At 38.4% G+C, this 27,264-nt stretch overlaps 1 protein-coding gene across 2 annotated transcripts in view; it reads right to left on the bottom strand.

Moving 5' to 3' along the window:
• The window catches only part of dclk2a (doublecortin-like kinase 2a), a 337,808-nt gene that overhangs the window by 49,292 nt on the left and 261,252 nt on the right, over positions 1-27,264 (bottom strand). The window contains exons 9-12 of one of the 2 annotated variants that reach the window (XM_059963368.1): positions 26,604-26,671; positions 18,302-18,410; positions 6,862-6,919; positions 5,812-5,931 (exon numbers count right to left, since the gene is read on the bottom strand). In XM_059963368.1, coding sequence (XP_059819351.1) covers positions 5,812-5,931; positions 6,862-6,919; positions 18,302-18,410; positions 26,604-26,671 — 355 coding nt within the window. Of the gene's footprint in view, positions 1-5,811; positions 5,932-6,861; positions 6,920-18,301; positions 18,411-26,603; positions 26,677-27,264 lie in introns of both variants that reach the window. The other variant, XM_059963367.1, reaches the window with a different exon arrangement.

The raw sequence follows: 27,264 nt of genomic DNA, 5'->3' as shown, positions 1-27,264 counted from the left end.
TAGGTTCTGGAAAGGTCAACAATTTCACTCAAATTGTACCGCTAAAATTAGGGGTGTGTCTATTTTTATAGACGCCTCAATTTCGTTTACACATTATGAAATTATTTCTGATCCACAGGGTAGATTTTTGTTGATAACTGGTTCACTTTTTAATCGGAAAGTTGTTTTAGTTAATATTTATGCTCCAAACTTTGATTGTCCTGAATTTTTTAAACGTTTATTTACTTCTCTTCCTAATTTGAATGAATATATGTTGATTATGGGTGGAGACTTTAATTGTTGTTTGAATCCTTCGATGGATAGATCTAAACCTATTCGAACTCTTCCGAATAGATCAGCTTTACTTATTAATTCTTTTATGGTTGATTCTGGAATTACTGAAATATGGCGGTTTTTGAACCCTAAAGGTAAAGAATTTTCATTTTTTTCACATGTATATCATAGTTATTCTAGAATTGATTACTTTCTTATTGATCATCGTTTATTAACAGATGTTATTGATTGTAAATACGATTCTATTGCTATTTCGGATCATGCGCCTTTGAAGTTATCTATCAAGATTTCGGATTCTTCTATCAATACTAGATCTTGGAGACTTAATGCTACTTTACTTCAAGATCCAGAATTTATTACCTTCATAAAACAACAAATTGACTTATTTTTTTCAACAAACTATAATGAAGAGATTGATAAAGGAATACTTTGGGACTCTTTCAAGGCTTTTATTCGTGGACAAATTATTTCATATTCCGCTGGTAAAAGAAAACAAAGATATTCAGATATAACTTTATTGGTGGATAAAATTAAAGAAATTGATAAGATTTATTCCGTTACTCCTACCAAAGAACTTTATAAGAAGAGAGTTGAGCTTCAAATGGAACATAGTTTATTATTATCTTCTTCAATTGAGAATCAATTAATTAAGACTAGGGCTCAATTTTATATTCATAGTGATCGAACTGGTAAATTGTTAGCTAATCAATTAAAAGCTATTTCGACTAAGCGACAAATTATTAAAATTCGTAAACAAGACGGTAATTTAACTACGGATTATAAAGAAATCAATAACACTTTTCAAGATTTTTATAAATCTTTATATCAATCAGAATTTGACGGTGACCGGTTTACGATGGATAATTTTTTTAATAATTTGAATATTTCTAAACTGATAGATGAAGATTGTAGCTTGCTTGATGCTCCTATTTCTATGGATGAAATAAGAGAGGCTATCTCATCAATGAATTCAGGGAAAGCTCCTGGTCCTGATGGTTTTATTGTAGAATTTTTTAAAACTTTTTCTTTATTGCTTTCTCCTTGGCTATGTGAAATCTTTAATGATGCGTTTGTTAAGAAGAGATTACCTCAATCGTTTTATGAAGCTACTATCTCTTTAATTCTTAAAAAAGATAAAGATCCTACCTTATGTGCATCTTATCGCCCTATATCATTATTAAATGTAGACTCTAAGATTCTTACAAAAATTTTAGCCATTAGATTAGAAAAGGTATTACCACAGATTATTTCAGAAGATCAAACTGGTTTTATTAGGAATCGATATTCCTTTTTTAATATTAGAAAATTGATTAACATAATTTATACTTCATCACTTCATTAGAAATTTCTTACATAAAATTCTTCCATCTTTTCCTAATTCAACTCCATCGGATTTTTCAGATTTGATTTTTACTTTTAATCCTTGTCAGAAGGGATTAGTAGCTTTTATTTATAACATGATTATGAAGATACAGCCAGAAATATCGGATAGAATTAGACAAGAATGGGAAAAAGAACTTCGATGTAATATATCAACAGATAAATGGGAAAAAATTTTACAAATGGTTAATTCCTCCTCTATTTGTGCTAAACATGCTTTAATACAATTTAAAATTGTACATAGAGCTTATATGTCTAAAGATAAACTTGCCCGATTTTATTCGCATATTAATCCTCAATGTGACAGATGTCACTTAGAAGTGGCTTCATTGACTCACATGTTTTGGACATGTCCCACTTTACATAACTATTGGAAGGACATTTTTGATGTCATTTCCTCAGTATGGAATATCGATTTACAACCCCATTTTATTACTGCAATTTTCGGTATACCAAATGAAGATGGCAATCAGCTTTCCCCTTCAATCAGACGAATGATTGCCTTTGTAACATTAATTGCCAGAAGGTCTATATTACAAAACTGGAAAGAAGTAAATCCTCCTACTACATTTCAGTGGTTCTCCCAAACTATTTCTTATCTGAGTTTGGAAAAAATCAGAAGCACTATCTTTGATTCTTCAATTAAATTTGAAGAAACCTGGGGACCATTTATTCGACACTTTCATATGAATTAATTTGGCTTATTTCAGATCCTTTTCTCTACTTATACTTGTTCAGGTATGGAGTTCTGGAGTTCTTTTCTTGACACCTTTATATATTTATAAAGTGCTATTATTGCCCATGTTAGTTTTAGTTTAGTATTTTTTTTCATTATATATTTTTTCTCATATATAATTTCAATTTTTTTTTCTTTTTTCGACGATTATTTTTGTTTTTCATATATATTTATATAGACTTGATTGATTTATGTACCTTTTGTTGATGGATGTTTTAATAGGATATTATTATCCTATTACTAATGTAATCTCAAGTTTATTGAATCTGTAATCTATTCATTATTTTGTGTTGTTTTTTTTTTATATATGAAATTTAATAAAAAGATTGAAAAAGAAAGAAGAAAGAAAGGCAGGTACAGAGACATCCTGATTGAGGTCAATGGAAATTAATGTCAGTCAGGATATACAACAATGAAAGATGGAGCCCGCCAGTTTTGCATTCTATTCCATAGCTAGTCTTATCCTCCAAGTCCTTCCTCTGATTCCCCTTGAACCAAGATGGGGCCAGCACCAGATTCATTAAGTGAATGCATCCCTTTGAATGCTAAAATAATAACACTCAATATGTTGAATATTTGTGGAAATAACAACCAAAAATACTCATTAGTCCCAGTTTTAAGCTTCCAAACATATAAAGCTGTTACAGCCCTTCAATATAAGTAAGAATCAGGGTCGGGTATAGATCACAGATGAATCTAGGGAGATTAGATTTCAGCAATGGTGATATTAACCTAAATTCAAATCAGAAATCTAATCTATATGATACAGTAAAAATTATTTGAACTTAGGTTCAACCAATATTTTCCAATTTGAACACTTATTTCTGTATTATAGGGGAGAAACAATAGAGTGCGGCATTACATCTCAATAGTTATACCTTGACTCTGCACTTCCTATTCAATACACCCATTAAAATTACATTTCAAATATATTTTTCTTAATGGCCAATGAATTACACAAGACATAGTTTGTTCATCAATAGTAAAGTGATTAGAAAATGATTATTTTATTGGAAAGGTTGTTGTTCATTTTCATTACAACGCACCATCAGAATCATATCTCTCCATTTAGCTCTGGGCATTTTATAATAAAAATTGAGTTTAACAGTGAAAATATGAGCATATAATTGAACACAAGTATTGGATCCTGAGGGTAATAGACTTAAACTACCAGGATGTATACTACTGCCATATTTATAATTTTTCTTAATAGACTCCTTTAATGAGATTGATGCAATTTTTATCAGTTAAGATAGACATGGTTACTAGGTGATATTTCCTCAGGTGCTGTTTGATTGTTTGATGTATTTATATTGTTACTGATGACTTTTGATTGATGGACACAATTACATTTCACCTTAACCCCCAAGAACCAGCCTTGAAATTCAGAACAGTTTTCAGCATGGGTAATGCTATTAAAAAAAACTTTTTATAATTTAACAAGTAGATTTTGCTGCTTCAAATTTCAAAACTGAGGGGCGGGGGAAGAGAGATGGAAACAAGATATATTTAATTCTCACAAAGTAACTCCTCAATGCTTTTCCTCATTAATACATGCAAAGAACATGGGGTTGGGTTAAAAATGGAATTTTTTTAACTCTTTCTATATTTGAGGAAGATATTTTGAAAGGATTTCCGTGCCTGATTTTCTTCACTGTGTTAAAACATTGGAACTCTGAGTCAGAACCAGACTCTCATAATTATAGAAAACAGTGAAAAGGGAATTCTGGATTTTCTATAATTCTCTTGGACAAAACATGTGATGGTTTCACTTAATCCTTACATACAAATGGAGAATTATCTCAAAAGAAAAGTTTTGAATATTGTGCACATTCAGTTTAACTGGATAAAATGGAAATGAGCAGTTAAAGCTGTGTGGCAGGATATTTTATTGCTGCAAATTAAATTATGAAAATAATTGCATTGAGTGCTTTGTCTCCTTTAAGATTTTGCAGATTGTAAAGAAAGGTGGCTATAGAGGAGCAGAAATCAGGTTGGAGAGGGAAGGCAATTTAATTGCACTACAACTTGTACCGAAAAGATGTTAAAGCTATTCCTGACCAAAAAGCATGTGCATATTATTTAGATATACCCATATCTATATTTAGATATTTATGCTGGCCTGAAATTCCTTGCACACGTTTTGAGATAACGAAAGTTCTGATAAGATGACTGTGCATTCAATTGTTATTGTCCTTTTAAAATGTATTTTTTTACAATTGCAAGACTCTCCTGGACATTAAGGACTTAAAGTACTGCAGGTATATCCCATCAGTGAGTTGCTTATTGGCAGAGAAACTGAAGGAACTGGACTTGGTGCGGGTGGTGCTGCTGCCTACTTCGGAGAGGTGTTGGGTCGCGAAGGAGGTGCACAGAACAACCGTGAGAGCAAATCCGATTCACTGATTTATTGATGGACAACAGGGGCAGAGCCATGTGGCCTCAGTCACAGGCTTTAAGACGCAGTGTCGCCTGTTTACAGCTGTCCAGGAGAGGAGTCAAGAGTTGCTGCTTTCCACCAGAGGCGGTGGAGTCAGTGCTGCCTCGCCCACTCCCCACTGTTCACTTGGTAAAAGACAAGCCACATTATAATCAACTGCAGATTTCTGCAACATTCATGGACTCAGGACCTTGGAATATTATTATGTGTGACTGTATTTTACTGATATCTTATGTGTGTTTGTTACCTTATATGTGCTTTGTGCTGTGTGTGACTGTTGGTATTGTGGTTGCACCTTGGCCCCATTCAGCTGTATTCACGTGTGGTTGAATGACAATTCAAGTTGAACCGTGAACTTTGAATATAGAGGGTAAAGGCTCCTAATCCATTTAGATTATTCTATATCATAAGCATTAAACACTACTAAAGATGTATATCATGTACTTTCAAGTGGAGTCATTTGGAGAAGTAGAGGTAAAACTTTGGAATGCTGGCGGGAATAAGGAAAAACAAGGAGCAAAGAGAATGTTAGTCCTAAACTTCTGTAAAAAAATTCATACATCCTAGAACTTCCTCACTGATGTGCTACTATCAGCTAGTATAAAATGTCTGGTATTTTAAGATAGAAAATAATTAAGGTGGGGAACTTTTGGCCTCAGTCTAGCACTTATATAAATGGTTCCGCATGGACTAGACAGGCCAAAGGGCCTGTTCTGTGCTGTACTTTTCTATGACTCATCACAACTTTTTATGCAGAAAAGAGTCAACACTGACTTTTGTCCAAGTTTTTTTTATTCACTGCAGTTGCTTGGAACTCTAACTCTGCTGATCTAGTAAGGGCTGGCCCGCACAGATGCTCCTTCTTTAGGGAAGGGTTTGAAGTGTACCACTTTCACCAAATGCATGTATGGAATAGAAAGCTTGCTTTTACATGATCTGCTATAAAAGCTCTTAATGAAATTATATCCATTCCTCAGTTTACCTTGACTAACTCCATTACCAAGTAGAGTTCTGTTGGAGTATCCATCTCTTCAATCAACATGATGATATTGGGATGTTTAACCTTCCGCAGCACTGCAACCTCATTTTCAATTAAGTGCTCCTAAAATAAGAGTGCAAATGGAATTTCAGCAACAGCAATAAAGAAACAAAATATACCAAGCTTCTTTTTGAAAAAAGGCATCCAAATTCAATTTACACCGAGTAATCTATCTCATTTGGTCAGGCAGCATCTATAGGGAGAAGCACTGTCGACGTTTCGGGCCGAGACGTCAACAGTGCTTCTCCCTATAGATGCTACCCAACCTGCTGTGTTCCACCAGCATTTTGTGTGTGTTGTTTGAATTTCCAGCATCTGCAGATTTCCTCGTGTTTAATCTATCTCATTTATTCAGAATATTTGTGTGATCTTTTCATCTGAGTGCTTTGGTGCCTGGCTTTACTTTACTGTAATATTTTCCCTTATAATTTGCCCACTAGCTCTGCTCTCTCTCGCAATCTAAGTTTTTTTTTTGATCTAATGATGACTGCATTTCAGCCCTTGTCTTAAGAAAACTTCGTCAACTTGACTTGTGTGCACATGGTCCTTTCCCAGCTCGTCCTTTCTTCTTTGACATCTTGCTCGCCATTGTCTACTGATCTTCCATTTGCAATAAGCTAACTGGTAGTCTGATTACACTCCACTCATTCCTTTTCTTGTGAGGAATTTGATCAGTTCAGAGCAATACACACAAAAGTCTGGAGGAACTCGGCCTGCAATATCAACTGTTTATTCCCCTCCACAATTGCTGCCTGACCTGCTGAAGTAATTTAGTGTGGGACATATCCAAAGTTCCTCAATCACCAAAGGTGATTAAACAAAATTCCAAAACATGCATTGATCAAAAACCATGCACCTTTGTATATTGTGTTGTACCTGATGGTCCTGACTCTAAACTTTTTTTAGATCCAAAATATCATGAGCAACATTAATTGCACATTCCAAAGTTTAGTCAGGTTTTACAGAACAATAGAGAACAGGAAATTTTCTTACCTTACCACTGCATTTGGCCTTATCAATTATTTTCAGTGCAAATTCCTTGCCACTTGACCTGAGTAAAAGACAGTTATTTAAGAATCTTTGTGGTATAAATATCATTTTCATTTTGAAATATTTTCCTCTTTCAAACTGGAAGTTCTTCACTACCTGCAAGCTTTACTGTTATTATCATTCATCTGGCTCTTTTGAGTCCTGATCTGGTCCAACTATTGATTCATTGCCACTAAACGATGGGGTGGGGGGACTGTATAATTCTTCCAGAGGATTTTTACAGTATCATTTTTATAGAAGCTACTGGTCTCTGATTCCTTACCAAGTGAGGAATACTTCTTAGTTATGACAAAGGGCTTTCTTAAGATTAACAAATTTTGTGCAAGACCAAAACAGCTTTGTGAGACCTGAACTGGTACTAACTGAAACATGCTACTGCATTTTACACATTTATCAGATTCAGTCTGATAAACTGTGCCCCTTGTATAAGATAATACACGGTGAATACTTCTAAAAATATGAAGTAGAAGGAGTATTATGTTATCATTTGGTGAACCAACCTTGCAGGATATAAATCTTTGTCTCGTGTTTCCCCTGAGTACAGCTTCACTGAAAAATCTGCACGTAGTGATGTAGGCAAGAATTCAAATTTGCTGGCTTTTGGAAAGATGTGCTAATGGGTTCTTAAGGTTATAAGGTGAACATGCCTGCTTCTGATTGATAGTAGACAGCATGCTTGCATAAGGGGTACGCCTGCTTCTGATTGATAGCAGAGCTTTGGAAACAATAGTGCAGACAGCCAAAGGATATATGAACAGTGAGGATGGTTGACTTAACCCACACTCCAAAAGCAGCGAAGCAATAATTCTCTAGATATCTACAGAATCAAACTTTCCTTGGAAATTAGAAAGATTATGGCTCCAGGACTCCTGCATAGGTAGGAAAAACATTTATGACAAAATATGAATGTTTTAGAATGAAATTCCAGGAACACATTGGGCAACTTTCAAAGAATATTGACAGCATTTTCTGAAGAAAACATCCAGTCAGTATAAATCATCAAATGTGTGATATTATAGGTAGACTGTAAGGAACATTACTTGATATTTTCTTTCAAAATCAAAATGCCATCAATTCTAGTGGAAGGTTCAAGAAAGGCCTATTAGGAATTTCGCTGTAGATGTTGCCAGAGTAGCAGAAAGTGAGGGAAATTCCCTGGCCGAATTGAATATAAGTGAAAGAAAGGCCTTGTTGCTCAGTGACCACCTACCACAGCAGGACAAGCCGGACGAGCAGGAAGGCAGAAGGAGGGGTGGTCAGCCCATAAATATGTTTCTTCAAACCGTCCACTCTCAATGCCTTCGCTACATGCTGAGTTATATGTATGAAAGCCAAGATGAATGCCTCCCTCTCCTTGTCAGACAGGGGCCTGTGGTTATACTGTATTTGGGAATTTCCCTCCTCCCCAGCAAACCCATAGCTTTTCTCTGGCATAAATGGACAAGTTTGGGGTAGATATCAATCCTGGTCCAAATTGAATCCCCAGTAGAATCAAAGTCATGTTTCTGTGGCTATTTTTAATGAGTTTTACTTCTGTAAGTGTAAATTTAGTTAGCTTTTATTTTTGTAAACCAACAAACACTGCCCCTTTCCCTGGTTGTTATCTTAAGGTTTAAAAGCACACACATATCAGAAGCAAACTTTTGGAATCAAGTTAATCAACTTCATTTCCAGTGGAAAATTAATCAGATTACAAATCTGGAGTACAGGAGGAATGGAGACAGGCTAACTGCCATCAATTGATCTGGGGTTGAGAGAGTGAACAGCTCTAAGTTCCTCAGCATAAACATCACCGAGGATCTCATGTGGTCTGTGCTTATCGGCTGTATGATGAAAAAGGCACAACAGTGCCTCTTTCACTTCACAGTTGAAGAGTTTGGTATGGCCCCCCAAATTCTAAGAACTTTCTATAAGGGCATGATTGAGAGCATCATGACCGGCTGCATCTCTGCTTGGTTTGGAACTGTACCTCCCGCAACCACAGACAGACAGAGTGGTGCAGACAGCCCAGCGCATCTGTAGATGTGAACTTCCCACTATTCAGGAGATTTACAAAGACAGGTGTGTAAAAAGGGCCCGAAGGATCATTGGAGACCTGAGTCACCCCAATCACAAACTGTTCCAGCTGCTACCATCTGGGAAATGGTACCACAGCATAAAAGCCAGGACCAACAGGCGCTGGGACAGCTTCTTCCACCAGGCCATCAGACTTATTAATTCATGCTGACACTACTGTATTTCTATGTTATATTGACTATCCTGTTGTATATAGCATTTCTTATAAATTACTGTAATTGCACATTGCACATTTGAATGGAGATATAACGTAAAAGTTTTTACTCCTCACGGAACGATGTGAGTAATAAAGTCAATTCAAATCTGCACTGTTGACAGATTTCATCCCACCTGATTTTCAATTTGGGTGTCAGCAAACTACAACAAAACTTTCAATAAATAAAAGTCCATTCGTGTAATGTACTTTGCCTACTACTCCTTTCACCCTTGCCCTTTATTAATTTAACATTCTTCCTTTTCTCAGGTCACCCAAGTTTGCCGTTCAGAGCTGTCAAATAATGAAGTTTGAAGTGAAATCAGCCTTGACCAGGTTCAGTTGCCCCACTGTCATACCATTGCTGATCAGTTGGTTGTATTTTAAAATTGCTCTCTTTCTGTTGATACTAAGTCATACTTCGGCAAATGTTTCCCAAGACGCAAAATCTCTGGAGGCATTAAATAACCCGGGGAGCTGAGAGAATATTTGTTCTATTTTGCAGATGAAATGAAAAATAAAGCACTTGACCCAAACAATTTGTTTCCATCTCTGTGGACAAGCTGTGCAGCAGCAGATTGTCAATTCAAGTGCATGAGTTGTAATTCGCACCCATGATAAACTCTTGCTTATCTGGTAATGTGGTATAGGTTGGGGTGGGATTAATTAAGCATCTTTTCCAGAAGCAGAAAAGGCAAGACCATCTGCGTGGCTTCCATTGATATAGTAAGCTCTCTCTTTCAATGTAGCTCTGTATATGAATAGAAACTACATCATGCAAATTACTGTTTCTATTGTCACCTAAGCAACTATTATTACAATATTGCAATAAAAACTAAAGGCCTTTTTTCTCTCCAGATAAAATGAGGCAAACATAACTAATGGCAAGAATTGGAAAATATTTAACTGCCTGGTGTGTAAAGCAGTGGTCGCTAACCAGTGGGCCATGGACTGGTACCGGGCTGCAAAGCATGTCCTACCAGGCTGCGAGGAATTGATATGATTTGGTGGTATGAAACGATGAGTCTGCTGCATCTTTCCTCATTCCCTGTCACGCCCACTGTTGAACTTGAATGCACGCCAGGTCATCAGTCGGTCATTAACCTACAACTACTTGATGAGTGAAAAACAAATGTCACTAGAGAGTTTCTTTGGAAGAGGTGGTATGGGATGTAAAAGGCCTATCGATGGTGATAACGCAGAGACAGCTGAGGCCGAGGCTGCAAAGAAATAGAAGCTTCCTTCAACAGAAAATACGACCAGTCATACATAAAATATGGCTTTAATGCGACCGGTGTCTCCCACGCTCCAAGCCCCCTGTGTGTGATATGTGGAGACAAGCTGTCTAGTGAGGCAATGAAGCCCTCAAAACTGCTTCGGTACCCTGAGTCCAGGCACCCTGCTCTTAAAGACAAACCTGTTGAGTTTCTTGAGCAGAAAAAACGTGAGCAAGCAGGACAGAAGCAAGTGCTGAGAGCCACCACCTCCACAAATGCTGCTGCTCTGAGAGCATCATACTTAGTGGCTAGCCGTATTGCTAAGGCTAAGAAGCCTTTCACTGTTGGTGAAGAATTGATTCTGCCTGCTGCCAAGTACATGTGCACAGAATATGCACAGACAGGGCTGCAGCTATGACTGGATGGCAGTCTGGTTTCACTGCCTGAGTCAAAAAGGTTGCTCCTGAATGCCAGTCTACACACTGTGTCATACACAGGGAAATGCTGGCTAGTTGAAAAATGTCACCTGATCTTAACAGCGTACTGAGTGACACTGTTGAAGTTATCAATTACATCAAAGCAAAAGCCCTTAACTCACGTCTGTTTGAACAGCTTTGCGAGGAAATGGATGCAGAGCACAAACGCCTTCTCTTACACACTGAAGTCAGGTGGTTATCACAGGGGAGAGCCTGTGTTAATTGAGTTAAGAGAGCTGCTACAGAGATTTCTTTCAGGAAAAAAGTCATCACCGGCAGCACACTTCAGTGATGAGGAGTGGATAGCAAAACTCGCTTATCTGTGTGACATTGTCAACCTACTCAATGAACTCAATTTGTCACTTCAGGGGAGAATGCCAACTGTTCTCAAGTTGGCAGATAAAGGGGATGAGTGGATGAGTTGGCAAGTGGACAACGGCATATTTGACATGTTCCCAACATTAGCTGGGATTTTGGGAGAGACTGAGGCTGCACCGTCCTTCTCACAGCTGGTGCACGATCATCTATCTTTGCTGTCGACAGGATTCGAGTGTTACTTCCCAACGGCAAATGACCCAAGATGTGCAAAGGAATGGGTCCATGACCCATTTGCGAATGTCCCCAGTGAATTATCCATGTCAGTGCGTGGAGAAGATCAGCTCCTCGAGCTTGCAAATGACAGTGGGCTGAAAAGCATGTTTGACATAACATCTCTGTTGGCATCACTATATTCATGCGAGGAAAATATGCGCTGTGCGTTTAATTGTAAATTTGTTAGATAAACCCTTTTAGATACGAAATTGAGTGTATTAGCCACTTATAAGTGACTTATAGTTGACTTATCACTTATATTCTGGTCGTGATTAACAGGCCCCCACCCTCTGTTGGCCGGTCCACAAGAATATTGTCAATATTAAACCGGTCCGCGATGCAAAAAAGGTTGGTGACCCCTGTGTTAAACGGATTGCATGAAGTTTGGAGTTTTCATCTACTTCTCAGCTTTTGTCCTATTAACTGTGTCCCATTAACAATTATATTCACTGATGTATGCAGCTCTTCCTGATCTACTGGACCACCCACATAAATATTGAGGCTCTGGTAACAGCTGAAAGAATGGGAATCTATGGTGAGCAACTTACCACTTTATACCCTGTGCCTTTAACACTATCTACAAGGAACTTGAATTGAGACTTGCAGTGTATTCAATATTTCAGTAATATTTGAGAAAAATATTGTAAATATGTTGTTTGATTAAGCATTCTTTGTTTGCATAATTCATTATACGCTATCTGTAAAAATATGTGAATGGCATACGTCATGCCAGCACAACATATGTGGGAACCTCACAAAGAAAATGGACAAGTATCTTGGCTTCAGTGTTTTCTTTCAATTAGTTTCTAGAGTTATAGAGTGATGATGAGGAAGGTGTAAAACAAACCTGAGACAGCTACTTGTTGAAGCATAGCATACTTTTCTTTGGCAGGGGAGAGAGCCGTTCGAGTAAAAAAAGGCAGAAAATGGATTAAATTAATAAGCAATAGGTATGGCTACGGGTTCATAAATAGTGAATGCTGGCTGACAATAACAAGTTATAAAAAGCAGAAATGGCTGGTTATTTTGGAAAGGTAGATGTGTTTGAATGCACAACATGTAACATGTACAGTATATTGAATGAATTGAGCAGTATTTTGAAGCAAATGAAATAGCCAATGAAAAGTAAGTGGCAGTGTTGCTGAGTGCAATGGGTGGAAAAGCATATAGTTTACTTAGAAGTTTAACTGCAACAACCAAACCAGTCGAAATGAGCTTTGCTGATATCATGAACATATTGCAGGAAAACTTAGAACCAAAACCATTGCTGATTGCAGAATGTTTTAGGTTTAGTAAGTAGAATCAAAAGGGAGTCCATTTAAGCTTATGTGGTTGAACGGAAGAAAATGTCTGAGCAGGTTTTTTCCACTGAGATTGGATGAGACTATAATTAGAGGTCATGGGTTAAGGGTAAAAGGTGAAAAGTTTAAGGGAACCATGATGGAAAAGTTCCTCATTCAGAGGGTCGTGAGAGTGTGGAATGAGCTGCTTGTGGTGCATGTGAGCTTGATTTCAATGTTTAAGAGACATTTGGATAATTACATGGATGGTAGGATTATGGAAGGCTCTGGTTCTGGTGCAGGTCAGTGGAAGTAGGCAGCTTAAATGGTTTGGCATGGACCAGATGGGATGAAAAGCCTGTTTCTTTGCAGTACTTTCTATGACTCTATTATATTGCGAGTTCAGTAATGGGGTTAATGATGCACTGAGAGATCATTTAGGTTGTGTAATTTTACAAGAAAATTCAAAAATGGCTCCTGACTGAATCACAACTTAAATTTAAAAGGGCAGTTGAAATTGCTGTATCAATGGAATCAGCAGCCAGAGACGCAATTGAGTTGTAGTCAGGAATGTAAGTGAGCGTGAACAAAATTACAAAATCTAAACAGAAACCTGCCTGGACAAACAAGTTGCATTACCATTGTGTCAGGGGCTCACATACACCAGACCAATCAGGTTTAAAGGTGAAACTTGCAGAAAATGCAGCAAAGTAGGACACACACAAAAAGAACGTCAGGCACACAAGAATAAGTGAACTGCACAGGGAATAGAAAAAGATAAAAGTCAACTTGCAGTCTCAAAAACAGCACCAATCTGCATACCGTTGATGAAAAATTTGATAATGATGAGAGTGACATAGACTGAGTAGCCTTGAGATTTAAAACGTGAAAACTAGCAACAGACAAGCAACATGGCTTAAATGAATACTGAATGTCAAATTAATTAAAGTGGAATTTGACACTGGTTCAGCTGTTTCTGTCACTCCACAAAATTAGTTTGAATGGTGCTTCAAAGATACTGAACTGAAGCCTGCTGATATCTAACTAAGAACTCATGCAACAGGCCACATTAGGCTTGTATGTGGTAAGAACGGGGGGGGGGGCAGCATTGTGGGGTCATGACTGGTTGAGATAACTACAACTTGATTGGAGATCCATCCGCCATTTGCATGTCTCATTCCCTATAGTAGAGTTAACTTAAAAGTGAATTAAGAAAGATACTGGATGATATCACAGCTGTGTTCAGGGATGGCACTGGAGAAAAACATGGTGCCAGGCAGAGTGATAAATAAAACTGCTACACCCAAGATTTATAAAACCTGTTCAGTTCTTTATCCTATTTGCTTTAAAGCAGCCTGTGAGTTAGATTGCATGGAGGCTGAAGGAATTCTTTCCAAGGTTGAGTGGGGCCCATGGGCAAAGCCAGTGGTCCAGTAGCAAGAAGAATGCGTCTGTCAGAATCTGTGGTGATTTTAATGTCACCATTAACCCATTACTGAAAGTAGATCAATACCCTCTGCCTAGGATAGAGGATTTCTTTGCAAATCATTCTGGAGGAAAACACTTCAGCAAAGTGAACTTAGCTGAGGCCTGCCTACAGATGAAGATGGAAGACAAGTCTGAAGTGCTTCTCACCATATACACTCACAATAGGCTTTATTGCTCTTACAGGCTTATCTTTGGAGTAGCATCTATACCTGTACTCTGGCAGACAGCTATGGACCAAGTGACACAAGGCTGTCCAGGCACTCTGTGTTACCTGGATGACATCAATGTTACCATTGAGGATGACAAGAAACATCTCCAAAATCTTAAAACAGTGTTAAAAGATTAGAAGACTATGAGCTCAGATCACGGTGAGACAAGTAAGAATTCTTTAAATCAAACGTCATTTACTGTGGTCACACCATTCACACACAAGAATTAAACAAGTGTGCTGAGAAAATTCAAGCAGTGGGGGGGGGGGGGTACTCCCATGCTGAAGGACGTGTCACAATTGTGGTCCTTTTTAGAATGTGTCAATTATTATAACAGATTCCTATCAAATCTGGCTACTGTGTTCAACCTCTTGAACTCATTACCACAGATTTGGAAGAAATGGCAATGGACAAAGGAGTGTGAGGTGGCTTTCCAAAAGGCGAAGGAAATGGTGACGTCAGACATTATACTCATGCATTACTACCCACATCATCCAGTGAAGCTTGCCTGTGACACCTCATCTTATGGTATAGGTGTACACTCGTGTCACATTTTATGAATGATGGAAGTGAGCACCCCATAGCCTTTGTATCATGTTTCCTTACTGCTGCAGAGAAAAATTATGCAAAGATTGACAGACAGGCCTTGATTCTGGCTTGGGGTGTAAAATGTTTCAACCAGTACTTCTATGGGAGAGAGTTTACCCTCTTAACTGATCATCAACCACTGGTGTTCATTTTCAATCCACAGAAGGGTGTCCACCAACAGCAGCAGCACAAATGCAGAGAAGAGCTCTGTTTCTTGGTGGACACAATTACAAGATTGAATTCAAGAGGACAACTAACCATGGAAATGCTGATGGATTTTCACATTTACCCTTGGAAAAGGAAATACCTGAAAAATTTACAAAAGAAGAAGTTTGTAGATATATTCTCCCTAATGCAAATCAAAAGTCTCCCTTTTGCAGCAGAGATGATCCAAAAGGAAACCAGAAAAGATGCTACACTGTCTCGGTCTATGTGGCCACTCAAAATGGCTGGAATGTGCAGTAGAAATTCTAGTTCCCCCATTTTGACCAGTACCAGGATGAATTTGCCCTTGACAGGAGTTGCCTTATATGAGGATCGAAAGATGTTATACCATCCAAGCTGACAGTTGAAGTGTTGGAAGAGCTATGCCAGTCATCCAAGTGTGGTCAAAATGAAAGTGTTGGCTTGAAGTGTTTGTCTGGTGGCTTGGGATAGATCAGCAGATCGAGTGTGTGTGTGTGTGTGTGTGTGTGTATATAGATAGATAGCTGTGTGTGCCTTCAAGCTTCTGTACCTCCTTCCCTATGTTAACAGCATGAAGAGAGCCTGTCCTAGGTGGTGGGCATCCTTAATGATGGATGCTGCCTTCCTAAAGCACAGCTCCTAGAAGATATCTTGGGAACTACCGAGGCTGGTACCCATGATGGAGCTGACTAACCTTACAAGTTTCTGCAACTTAATTTCAATCTTGTGCAGTAGTCTCCCCATGCCAGATGGTGATACAGCAGTCAGAATGCTCTCCATGGTACATTTGTGGAAGTTTTCTTGTGTTAGTTGACAAACCAAATCTCCTCAAACTCTTTGCCTACTCATAGCTGCATAAATATGTTGCGTTCAGGTTAGGTCCTCAGGAACATGAAATTGACACCCAGGAACTTGAAATTGCTCACTCTCTCCACTTCTGATCCCTCTATGAGGATTGGCACAAATTTCTCGGTGGCAGTGGATGTAGCTACAAAGTGGCCAGAAGTTCCCAATAGCCTCCACTGCAGTCTCACACACTATTCATGTGTTGAGAAGCCTCATCTCAAGGACTGGTGTTCCAGAACACGTAGTCAGTGACAATAGACCATTGTTCATTGCAGAACAGTTTCAGTCATTTCTGAAAATGATTGGAATAAGACATATTACATCTACACCACACCACCCAGCTACAAGTGGCTTGGTGGAAAGGTTTGTGCAGAGTCTAAAGAATGCATTGCCAGCAATGTCAGTAGAACACACTACACTGAATCAGAAGCTTGCTAATTTCCTCTTTGCACATCACTCCACAAATACAATTCACTAGCTATGTGTTCCTGGGTCGTCCCTTGTGCTCACACTTGATTTCTTCAAACTCAAACTCAGAAGGAGTATTCAGGATAAACAGCTGAGACAAATTGAAGGCTCCTCAATCAAAGAGGTTTGATGTTTCATTCCTGAACAAGCAGTTCTGGCAAGGGAGATTGTGTCTGATATCATCTGGAGGCAACACGTTAATCAGCTGAGGGGAGCAGAGTCAATTGTTAGAGAAGAAAATGTGTCCAGAGCTGTTAGAATCACTTCCTACAATCCCAGAGTCAACTCTTACAACAACCATGGAGGAGGCCCCTGAACCTGAGGTTGTTTCACAGCCACAATTCTCACCTGCCAAACTTGTCAAGAAAGATATTGTCACACAAGAGTAAGAAATCCTCCACAACAATTAAATCTTTAGGCCTGAATGGGACAATTTAAAATTTACTATATTGTAGATGTCTATGTATTATATAGTTTGCTGTCTTTATTGCGTTGGAATTTATAGCTAAGCGGGGTGTAGTATATAGAATGTTTCAACATTATTTGAGTAATAATGTAAATATATTGTTTGATTAAGCATTCTTTGTTTGTTTACATAATTCATTATGAATTACTTGAAAGAAATACGTGAATGGCATATGTCATTACACCACCATGTCACATCTGAACACCTCACTAAAAAATTTAAGTAGACAAGTATCCCGGCTACCGTGTTTCCCTTTCAATGAGTGACAAAACAACTTCAATGGAGTTACAAAACATAACAAGACCATCCACTTGGGTAAAAGAGTGCAGGTCCCACAACATTCAAGAATCTTCACACCATATAGGCCAGATCAATTTCTGGACATCTTCCCTAATACAGGTCTAACATATGTTCCATTGACCATTAGGATACAGTAGCTGAAGTATATACTCCATAGAAAATGCACTGCAGTTACCCAACAAGGCTACTATGAAAGCAGTCCTCAAGTTCATAAACGTCCACCACCAAGAAAGACAGGAACAGCAGGCATAGGGAAACACAATCACCTGGGCTCTTCCCAAGCTGTACACTATCCTGCCTTGAGAATATGGCATGCCTTCATTATTGCTGGTTCTAAATCAGAACTGTGGAGAACATTCACCAGAAGGACTGCAGCAGTTCAAGGAAGTGGCTTACTATTACATTCTGAGGGACAGTTAGGGAGGGACAATAAATACTGGCCTTGCCAGTGAGGTTCACATCTGTAACATGAAAAAGTAAACAAAAAGCTAAAAAGAGCAAATGCTGCAAATCTGAAACACTGAAGATATCCAGAACATTCATACCCTCAAGCGCTCATTCTGATAAATGCTGGTGAGTTCCGATAAGGAGTTATTGCCATAAAAATCTATCTTAAATATGTTAGTTAAAGGATAAAGATCGAGCTGGATGAGGCTTCTTTAATAAGTGCCTTGAGAATGCCTACCAGACGAGGTCTTAGCTTAAATAGTCTGAAAAAAAGGCATATTGACCATTTAATACACCATAGTTCTAGAATATCATGTATATATTTAAAGTCCTGAACTCATCATTATCCTAACAATGTGAGAATGCTACAACTAAACCCACCTAATACTATGTTAACCCCGCCATTACAGATTCATGTACGTAGGCTAGATATTTTGTTATAAACAGAGATACAACAAAACCCCCAGTAGTGTTATGGAAATTTGCCCAGAGGCTGAATAATATCTGAGGTGTTTCCAGCAGAACTACAAGTATATTGGTAATAATACTTACCGCTCTACACATTCTTTAACAACTGCAAAGTTCCCATCTCCAATCACCTTCCCAACTTTATATTTGTCAAGTATAGTTGAAACTGGTAAGTATCTATTTCCATTCAGACCTGCAGAAAGAATAAAAAGAATCCTCAAGCCTAACTGGTCCACACCACTTACTGTTCTGTTAGTAGTGACCCCAACCCTTCAGAAATGATCAATTTTCACATAGTACACCGACTTTGCAAACTTTAAAGTATTTGCTCTGCATGAGCTTTGAAGTATTGATATTTCATTGACTGATGTTTCTTGAAAATAACTATTATCTTTGGGTATTTTCTGTTATATGAGAATGTAATGAAGATTTCCAGATTCGTTTCTTGGTTCTGAATATTAAATACTGAGTTGAATACATAGGATGTAGACTAGTCCAACACAGTACAAGCCCTTCAGCCCACAATGTTGTGCCAACCTTTTACCCGTCTCAAAGATCAATCTAAACCTTCTCTTCCACATTGCCCTCCAGTTTTCTTTCAGCCATATGCCTATCTAATGGTCTCTTTAATGTATTTAATGTATCGGTGTCTACCAGCATCCCAGGCAGTGCACTTCACACTTTCCAGATTGAACTCCAGCTAACACTTATCAGCCCAACTCTGCATCATATTGATGTCCTGCTGTAACTTACCACAATGCTCCAGAGTATCCACAATACCATCAATCTTTGGGTTATCTGCGAACTTAATAACCCTCCCTTCCACTTCCTCATCCAAGTAATATATAAAAATCATCAAGAACAGGGGCTCCAAAACCACTCTCTGGGGAATGTCACTGGTCACCAACCTCCAGGCAGAATGCACTCTATCTACTACACACTTTGTATTCTATGGGTAAGCCATATCTGTATCCACACAGCCAAGTCTCCTTACATCCCATGTCTTCTGACTTTCTGAATGGGCCTTTCATGGGTAGCCTTATCAAATGCTTTATTGAAAATCCATATACACTACATCCACTGCTCTATGTTCATCAATTAGTTTTGCCATTTCCTCAAAGAATTCAATTAGGCTCTCCTTAATCAGACTATGCTTCAACAAATGCTTGCAAATCCTGTCCATAAGAATCCTTTCCAATAGTTTGTCCACCACTGATGGAAGTCTCGTTGTTCTATAATTCCCAGAGTTATCCCTATCATCTGTCTTGAACAAAGGAATAACATTTGCTGTTGTCCAATCAGAATCAGAATCTGGTTTAGTATCAGTGGCATATGTTGAGAACTTCACTGTTTTGTGACAGCAGTACATTGTAATACATAATAAAAACACTATAAATTACAATAAGAAATGTTTTATATATACTATATACAGTAGATTCAGGTTAATTAGGCCATCGGTTATTAGGGCAGATGCTTTTTTTGGGACAACTCATAAAGAACAAAAACTAATCGAGAAAATAGCCAGGACTCCCTTTGTTCATTTGGGACACTCTGCCTCATAATTGGGACAGCAGACTACTGCCAAACAGTTTCTAACTAGTGTCAATTGTGTGAACTTGTGCGACTGTCAGGCAACACAGCATGCTTAGAGCGAACAGTTTTTAAATAGAGTCAGTTGCATGTGTTTGTATTCAAAAAGCAGAGCTGGAGAGAAATGAGCAGTGATTCAATTTAGAATTGTTTTGTTCACTACAGTTTCAAGCATTCAGGCTCGGAGATGTGAGAAACGACCTGGAATGAGCATGAGGTGATTTCACTACTTCGACAAATTAAGAATTATGAAGAATTTGAAGGTATTGATAACTATCTTGAATTTTTACAATGAAAATGAAGATTTGGAGGACGAATTGTATGAAGGCAGTCCATTATCTGCATTATGTGTCTGCATTAATTTTGTTCATTTACAGTCGATCAAAAGAACAGGGCAGCACATTGGTTGTCTGTTGTATCTGATAATGACAGTGAGACCTGTGCAGGAGAGTTTTTACTGTGGAAAAGCCGTTGCACTAGGACGGTTCCACTCTCTTGACTTCGGAAGTCTGGGTCCAGTGGTACGAGTAGTCTTCACAAGCAGGGGTCTTCCTTGATTGCAGTGGATAACCAAGGTTACAACTCTGCCTCATCATGCCTTTTGCTCTCCATAAATCGGTGCACCAACACCTTCTTGGCCTTTGGATCTCACTGTTGATCACATTCACGCAGTCTGCCAGAGCTGACTTTACATGCTAGGGCAGATTTGTCCCTATTTCACCAAGGTATGAGGCTGTCAGATACCCTCACCTGGTTTAGCCTGCCAGTTGATATGGGGTACCGGAATGTGGCTGCTGTTGCATGCAAACAGTTACTTGGAACCACAGTTGAGAGCTGAGTGTCCGGTGGGACCAAAGGTGAGTGAGCTGCCCCAAAATGGACGTGACAAGCCCCGTCACCTGAGGTGCTTCCCTCCCTGGACATCCCATACATGGCAACATACATTGGATGAATTCCTCCATCAATAACTATTAGCACTTAATAAACAGTTTTTTATAGTAGTGCAGTAGCATTGGTAGCATTCTAATTTTTTCTGTATTTCATTGAAATATATAATCTGTTATCAGTTAAACAGTAGTTTGGTTTTTTTTATATACCTTTTTAACTATTTCCATGAAACCGGCTAATTGTGGCAGGCACTTTATTTGGTCAAAATGTATGGTCCTGATGTGCAGAAAAAATAGAATGTACTGTATATAAATTAAATTATGCAGTGCAAAAAAAAAGTGAGGTAGTGTACATGGGTTTATTGTCCATTCAGAAATCTGATGGCGGTGGGGAAGAAGCTGTTCCAGATATATTCCAATCATCTGGTACTACTCCAGTGGCCAGTGAGGATATGAAGATCATCACCAAAGGTGCAACAATCTCTTCACTCATTTCTGTAGTAACCTTGGGTATCTCTCATCTGGCCCTGGGAACTTATCTATCCTAATGCTTTTCAAAAGTTCTAGCACATCCTCTCTTTTAATATTGACATGTTCCAGTCTATCAATGTTTTACAAGGTCCTTACATTTGTCAAAGTCTCTCTCGCTGGTGAATATTGTAGCAAAATATTAATTTAAAGACCTTCCGTACCTCCACAAAGCACTTTTCCTCTTCTATCCCTGATCGGTCCTACATCTTTCTGACCACCCTCATGCTCTTCACATTGTGTAGAATGCCTTGGGGTTTTCTCCAATCCTACAAGGCAAGGCCTTCTAGGTCTACTAAGTCAATTCTTAAGCTCCTCCGGGCTACCCTGTAACTCTCTAGAGATCTGTCTGATCTTTGCTTCTAAACTTTAAGTATGCTTCTTTCTTGCTCTTGACCAGATGGTCTATCTCTCTTGACAACCATTGTTTCTTCACCCTATGTTTTCCCTGTAACAATGGGCAAACCTAACCAGAACACCATACAAGTGCTCCCTAAACAGCCCCCACATTTCTGTTGTGCATTTCCCTGGAGTATATTTGTTTCCAATTAATGCTCCCAAGTTCATGCCTATGAGGATCATAACTAACCATGGCCTAAATAAATATCCACATCCAAGGCTATGGTAAAGGTCAGGGAGTTTTGGTCACTGTCTCTGAAATGCTCACCCACCCAGAGATCTGACACCTGACCTGGTTCATTGCCTAGTAGAAAATACAGTTCGGCCTTTCCTCTAGTTGGCTTGTCTACATATTGTGTCAGGGATCCTTCCTGAACACACAACAAATTCTGCCCCATCGAAATCTTTTGCACTAAGGAGCTGCCAATCAATATTTGGAATATTGAAATCAACTATAACAACAATCCTAAAATGTTTTCACCTTTCCAAAGTCCTTCTCCCGACCTGCTCCTCAGTGTATTTGTTGTTATGGGGGTGGGGAGAAGGTGGGTTCTGAAGAATATTCCAAATACAGAGATTGTTCACTTGTCTCTGACTTACACCCACACTCAGTATCCCTCCCCAATATCCTCCCTTTCTGCACCTGTGACACTATCCTTGACTAACAATGCCACTCACCACCTCTTTTACCTCCCTCTCTGTCCCTTTTGAAACATCTAAATCTAGAAATTCAAGCAGTCATTCCTGCCCTTGTGACAGCCAAGTCTCAGTATTGTAGCTGCAGGTTCATCACCCTTGTTCCTTATACTTCCTGCATTAACATAAGACACATTTCAACCCATCCAACTGACTGCACTTTGCCCTAGCTACTGCCTATCCTTTCTCACACCTCACAATCTCTCTGTAAGTTGCATTCACCTTTACTCTAACTGCCCCCACATCCTTTGACCTATAACTCTGGTTCCCATCCTCTGCCAAAACAAATGAAGTTAGAAGTAACATGTTTGTGCAAATTGACCTTGCAATTTAACCCTCTAATTCCCAGATATATTATTGTACATACCAAAAAACAGCAATATATCCTTGTTGCAATGTGCTGCCCAAAACTGAACGCAATCCTTCAGATGGGATCTGACTTTATAGAAATGAAATGAAAAGTTTTCTCTTTGTCTCCCTTCAAAATTCAGTTAATCTTTTTATTTGTGTTTGTAGTTGACCACAAGCTTGAACTGATCTATGCATTTCCACATCAGATCCATTTGCTCCTCTGTCATTTCTAGTTTTGTGCATATAGAAAATCCTCTGACGTTCTTAGATCTATAATCTCATGCAAACCTACAGTAAACCCCATCTGTGATTCACTCACTTAATTTATCTCTGCGCATTTTCTACTTCCCCCAAAGATTTACATGATTTATGTTCTCTAATGACTTAGAGTCATCTACAAGCTTGCAACACTACTCTTCACAATTATGATGAAAGGCTGTTGCCCCAGTAGCATCATCTTGCAAATTCTGCTAATTTGAAACCATAATTATCATTTACTTCCTCCTTCTTTCAGCTCCGAACCACTTTCCAACTTGAATCAAAAGCATGCCTCCAATTCCATGCACTCTTGCTGTTTAAAAATGATTGAATGCCACCTGGGAAATCATGGAAGTAATATTGAAAGATACTCTCTCATCTACTGTATTAGTGACCTCCTCAATAAAATCAGCCATGTTGGATCTCTCTGATCAACTCACGTTCATAATCAATGACTCCAAATTATCTAACATGAGCTTAACAACCAATCTGCAGGGATTTTCCAGAGTTATCCAGGTTCCAACAAATCACTGGTCCACCTAACCAGATTTTCTGCAGTGGCATGACTTGTCATATCAATGTGGTCACTAGGTACTTCTTTTCATCTAGTAACCAACACTTATTTGTTATAGTGTGTCAAATGCTGCTGGCGCAAAGGAACAAGCCAGAACAAAGGCACTGTGACAGCAGGTTTATAGCACGTAGCATAGGGGTTAACACATTGCTTTACAGCACCAGCTGTAAGATTGGAGTTTGATTCTTGCTGCTGTCTGTAAGGAGTTTGTACGTTCTCCCTGTGACCATGTGTGTTTCCTCAGGGTGCTCTAGTTTACCCCATATTCTAAAGACGTACAGTTAGGATTAGGGTTGGTAAGTTGTGGGCATGGCATGCTGGCGCTGGAAACATGGCAACGCTTGTGGGCTTCTTAGCACAATCCTCACTGTTTTGATGCGTTTCACTGCATATTTCAATATACATGTGACAAATAAAGCTAATCTTAATTGTGGGACGATAGCTTAGCGGTTAGCATAATACTGTTACAGCGCCAGTGATCACTGATTGGACTTCAATTCCCACAGTTGTGTGTAAGGAGTCTGTATATTTGTGGTTAGGGTTAGTGAGCTTGTGGGCGTACTATGTTGGCATCAGAAGTTTGTGGGCTACCCAGCACAATCCTCGTTGATTTGATCTAATGTAAATGACACATTTCACTGTATGCCGATGTTTGTATGACAAATAAAGCTAAACTTTTCTTTTTTAAAATCTGCATGATTGGTGTCTGTTGTTGCTCACCAGTTGGACATTATGGAATGGAGCAGTTCTTGATTCACTACTGTACATCTGTAAGTTAGCATGTCATCAGCAAAGCAATGTGCATGACACTCTAAACCCTGGAGATGGCTACAATATTCACTGTTCTAAATACTTAATATATACTTTGTCAACCACTGGCAAGACAGACTTCATATGGTCCTGAGTTGACGTTGTGGTTTAAACTGGAGACAGATTTCAGTGAGAATGTCCTCAATAAAGGTGTAGCCAAGCAACTGATAGCTGTTCAACTCAATAGCTCTGCTCTCCCTCTTTCTTCCTCATCTTTCATCTGCTCACTCTCTTAGCCACACACATTGCACAGTAATGCACCCATATTTAGCAGCAACTGGCTTGTGTGAAAAACTTGAAGTCAACAGAAGGTGCTGCAGCACCGAGCACACCGTGTCGGTAAGACATTAAGACTTAGGACTCTTATCTTTTTCAGCAGCCTCATGTGCGGCACCTTTTCAAAGGCCTTCTCAAAATTGAAGAAAACAACATCCATCTACTCTCCTTTGTCTATCCTGCCTGTTATTTTCTCAAAGGTTTCCACCAGATTTGTCAGGCAAGATTTCTCCTTAAGGAAACTATGCTGACTTTGGTCTATTTTATCATGTGCCTCTAAGTATGCTTAGACCTCATACGTAGCCACCAACTCCAACATCTTTCCAACCACTGAGGTCAGGCTAACTGGTCTATAATTTCTTTTCTTTTGCCTCTCTTCCTTCTTAAAGAGTGGAGTGACATTTGCAATTTTCCAGTCCTCCAGGACCATACCCAAATCTAGTAATTATTGGAAGGTCACTACAAATGCTTCCACAATCTCTTCAGCTACCTCTTTCAGGATCCAAGGGTGTAGTCCATCTGATCCAGGTGATTTATCTACTTTCAGATGTTTAGTTTTCCAAGCATTTTCTCCTTAGTAATAACAACTACACTCACTTCTGCATCTTGACACTCTTGAATTTCCAGCATATGGCTCTTGTCTTCCATAGTGAAGACTGAAGCAAAATACACACTTATTAAGTTCATCCACCATTTCTTTGTCCCCCATTACTCTCTCTCCAGATCTCTGCAACTTGAAACAACCAAAGAAAACCAGAATAAAACAGGTAGGAGAAAGCCACAAACTTGTAATGCAGTAGTGATCTGTTTAATTAGTGCAGCTGGAATGTGTTTGCTGTTGGTTATCTGTGCAAGTCTTAAGCGAGGGAACTGACTGAAAATTTGTAAGCAATTGAAGACAAATCAGCATTATATGATAGCTGATGTCAGGACCTTCTTACTTGTGGTGGATGTTCACCTTGTGCACATTGAACGATATTCACTGTAATTTCCCTGCTAATGTGCTCATGTTGTACAGATGTCATTTTGGAACTTAAAAGCTAATCATAGTGACAAAAAAAAAATGGAAAACTTTGATCCCAATTTGTCACCAATAAATTCCTGAAACTTGCATGGAGAAGTACAGACCTGAAATATTCTATCTTAAAAAATTGGAGAAAATTCTCAAACAATGAAACATTTTTAAGATTTTGGCATTTCCAGTAAGACTTAAATGGGACTACAAATACCCCTCTTGTAAGAAAAATAGAACTTAGTTGAAAGTAATTCAATGCATCAAAGCACCTTCCCCACATAATTTTGAAGTCTAGTAAGAACAGTTTATAGCTTAGATTATGACTTGATATCAAATGCTAGCTTTTCTTTTGATGAAAATATATTACTAACTCTCCTTCACAAATGAGGCTTTTATTTCAGAAATAAAATGTTAATTTCATACTTTTTGCTTATGAACCTCCATAAATACTAGTGCCCCATCCTGATAATATATAAAAATTGAATGAAACAACTTTCAGCATCCACATTATTAAGGTCAGAAATAAGTTAGCAAATATACCTTCAGACTTTGGTTAGCTTATATAAGAGCTATTGGTTGGCAAAATATTATGGCCAAAAATAATTCAGCTGCACCACAGGCTTCATCTTATTTGCTCCATTGCTGGAGAACTTTCTGAAGTGTTTGGGAAAGTCAACAAAGCTTCAAGAAAGAAAATTAACTTGTGAAAAGAGATATGAAACTTGGCATTTTAAGCTTCCATCTGTTCCAAAGGATCACTTCTAATGGCATAATAGATTACCACATAGCTTCTCACATTAAAATATGGGATCTTTGATTTTGGGATACTAGATGCCATCTGTGCTAAAAGTGTCAAAGCTGAATATTCCAGGTTGGGTATCAAGTGGAGCAAATGCATAATAAAGCTCCTTCTACTTTTCCAGAGCAACAAGCATACCTTTTGAAGATGAGGATCTATTACACTAGTCAATACTTAGCATATACTAAACCTTGTGCACCTACCATCTGGACTGGTGCCATTGGTTTGTTGAGGTACTCCATTTACATTGGTGGATGGTCCTATTTGATGACTAGTCTGTAAAATATTAATTGATAATATTAGACAACTGCAGACTTCCCAACAGTAATATGGTAATGTTTTGAAAACTGCAAGGTTAATTGATCAAACTGATCATTTACAATTTTTCTTGGACTAGTGTGGAGTGCAGAGACAATTTAAATATCAATTTCAACATGGATGTAACATTTCTATTAGAAATAATGGCAGTGGAGGGAAGACATTAACAAAATATAATTATTTACAAAATCCCCCTAGGATTTGTCAATTGATGTTTTGAACTAAAAGATAAAAGACAGCAACTGTACATAACATTACGTAACTACACTAATGTTCTCGTCTTATAACAAGTAGGTGATAGTATATCTTGGCAATAAAGTAGTCACTGTACCATCAAATTTGGTGCTATTATCTGAGTAGATGTCTAAAATTAGATTGCTTATGAAAAACTCTGCAGATTTAAACATATTTTAGAAATCACTAGATAGTAAATACATAGCTAATTACCCATATTTATCTGATATATATTCATGATGATTTTGGTTCACGTGTCTGTGCACCTTTAACACATGTACCACATGTGTAAACTGGCACACAAAAGGGAAA

This window comes from Hypanus sabinus, chromosome 3 (assembly GCF_030144855.1).
Source record: "Hypanus sabinus isolate sHypSab1 chromosome 3, sHypSab1.hap1, whole genome shotgun sequence".
Classification (NCBI taxonomy): domain Eukaryota; kingdom Metazoa; phylum Chordata; class Chondrichthyes; order Myliobatiformes; family Dasyatidae; genus Hypanus; species Hypanus sabinus.
The sequence above is the reverse complement of the archived record's forward strand: the minus strand, read 5'-3'. Positions and strand labels throughout refer to the sequence as shown.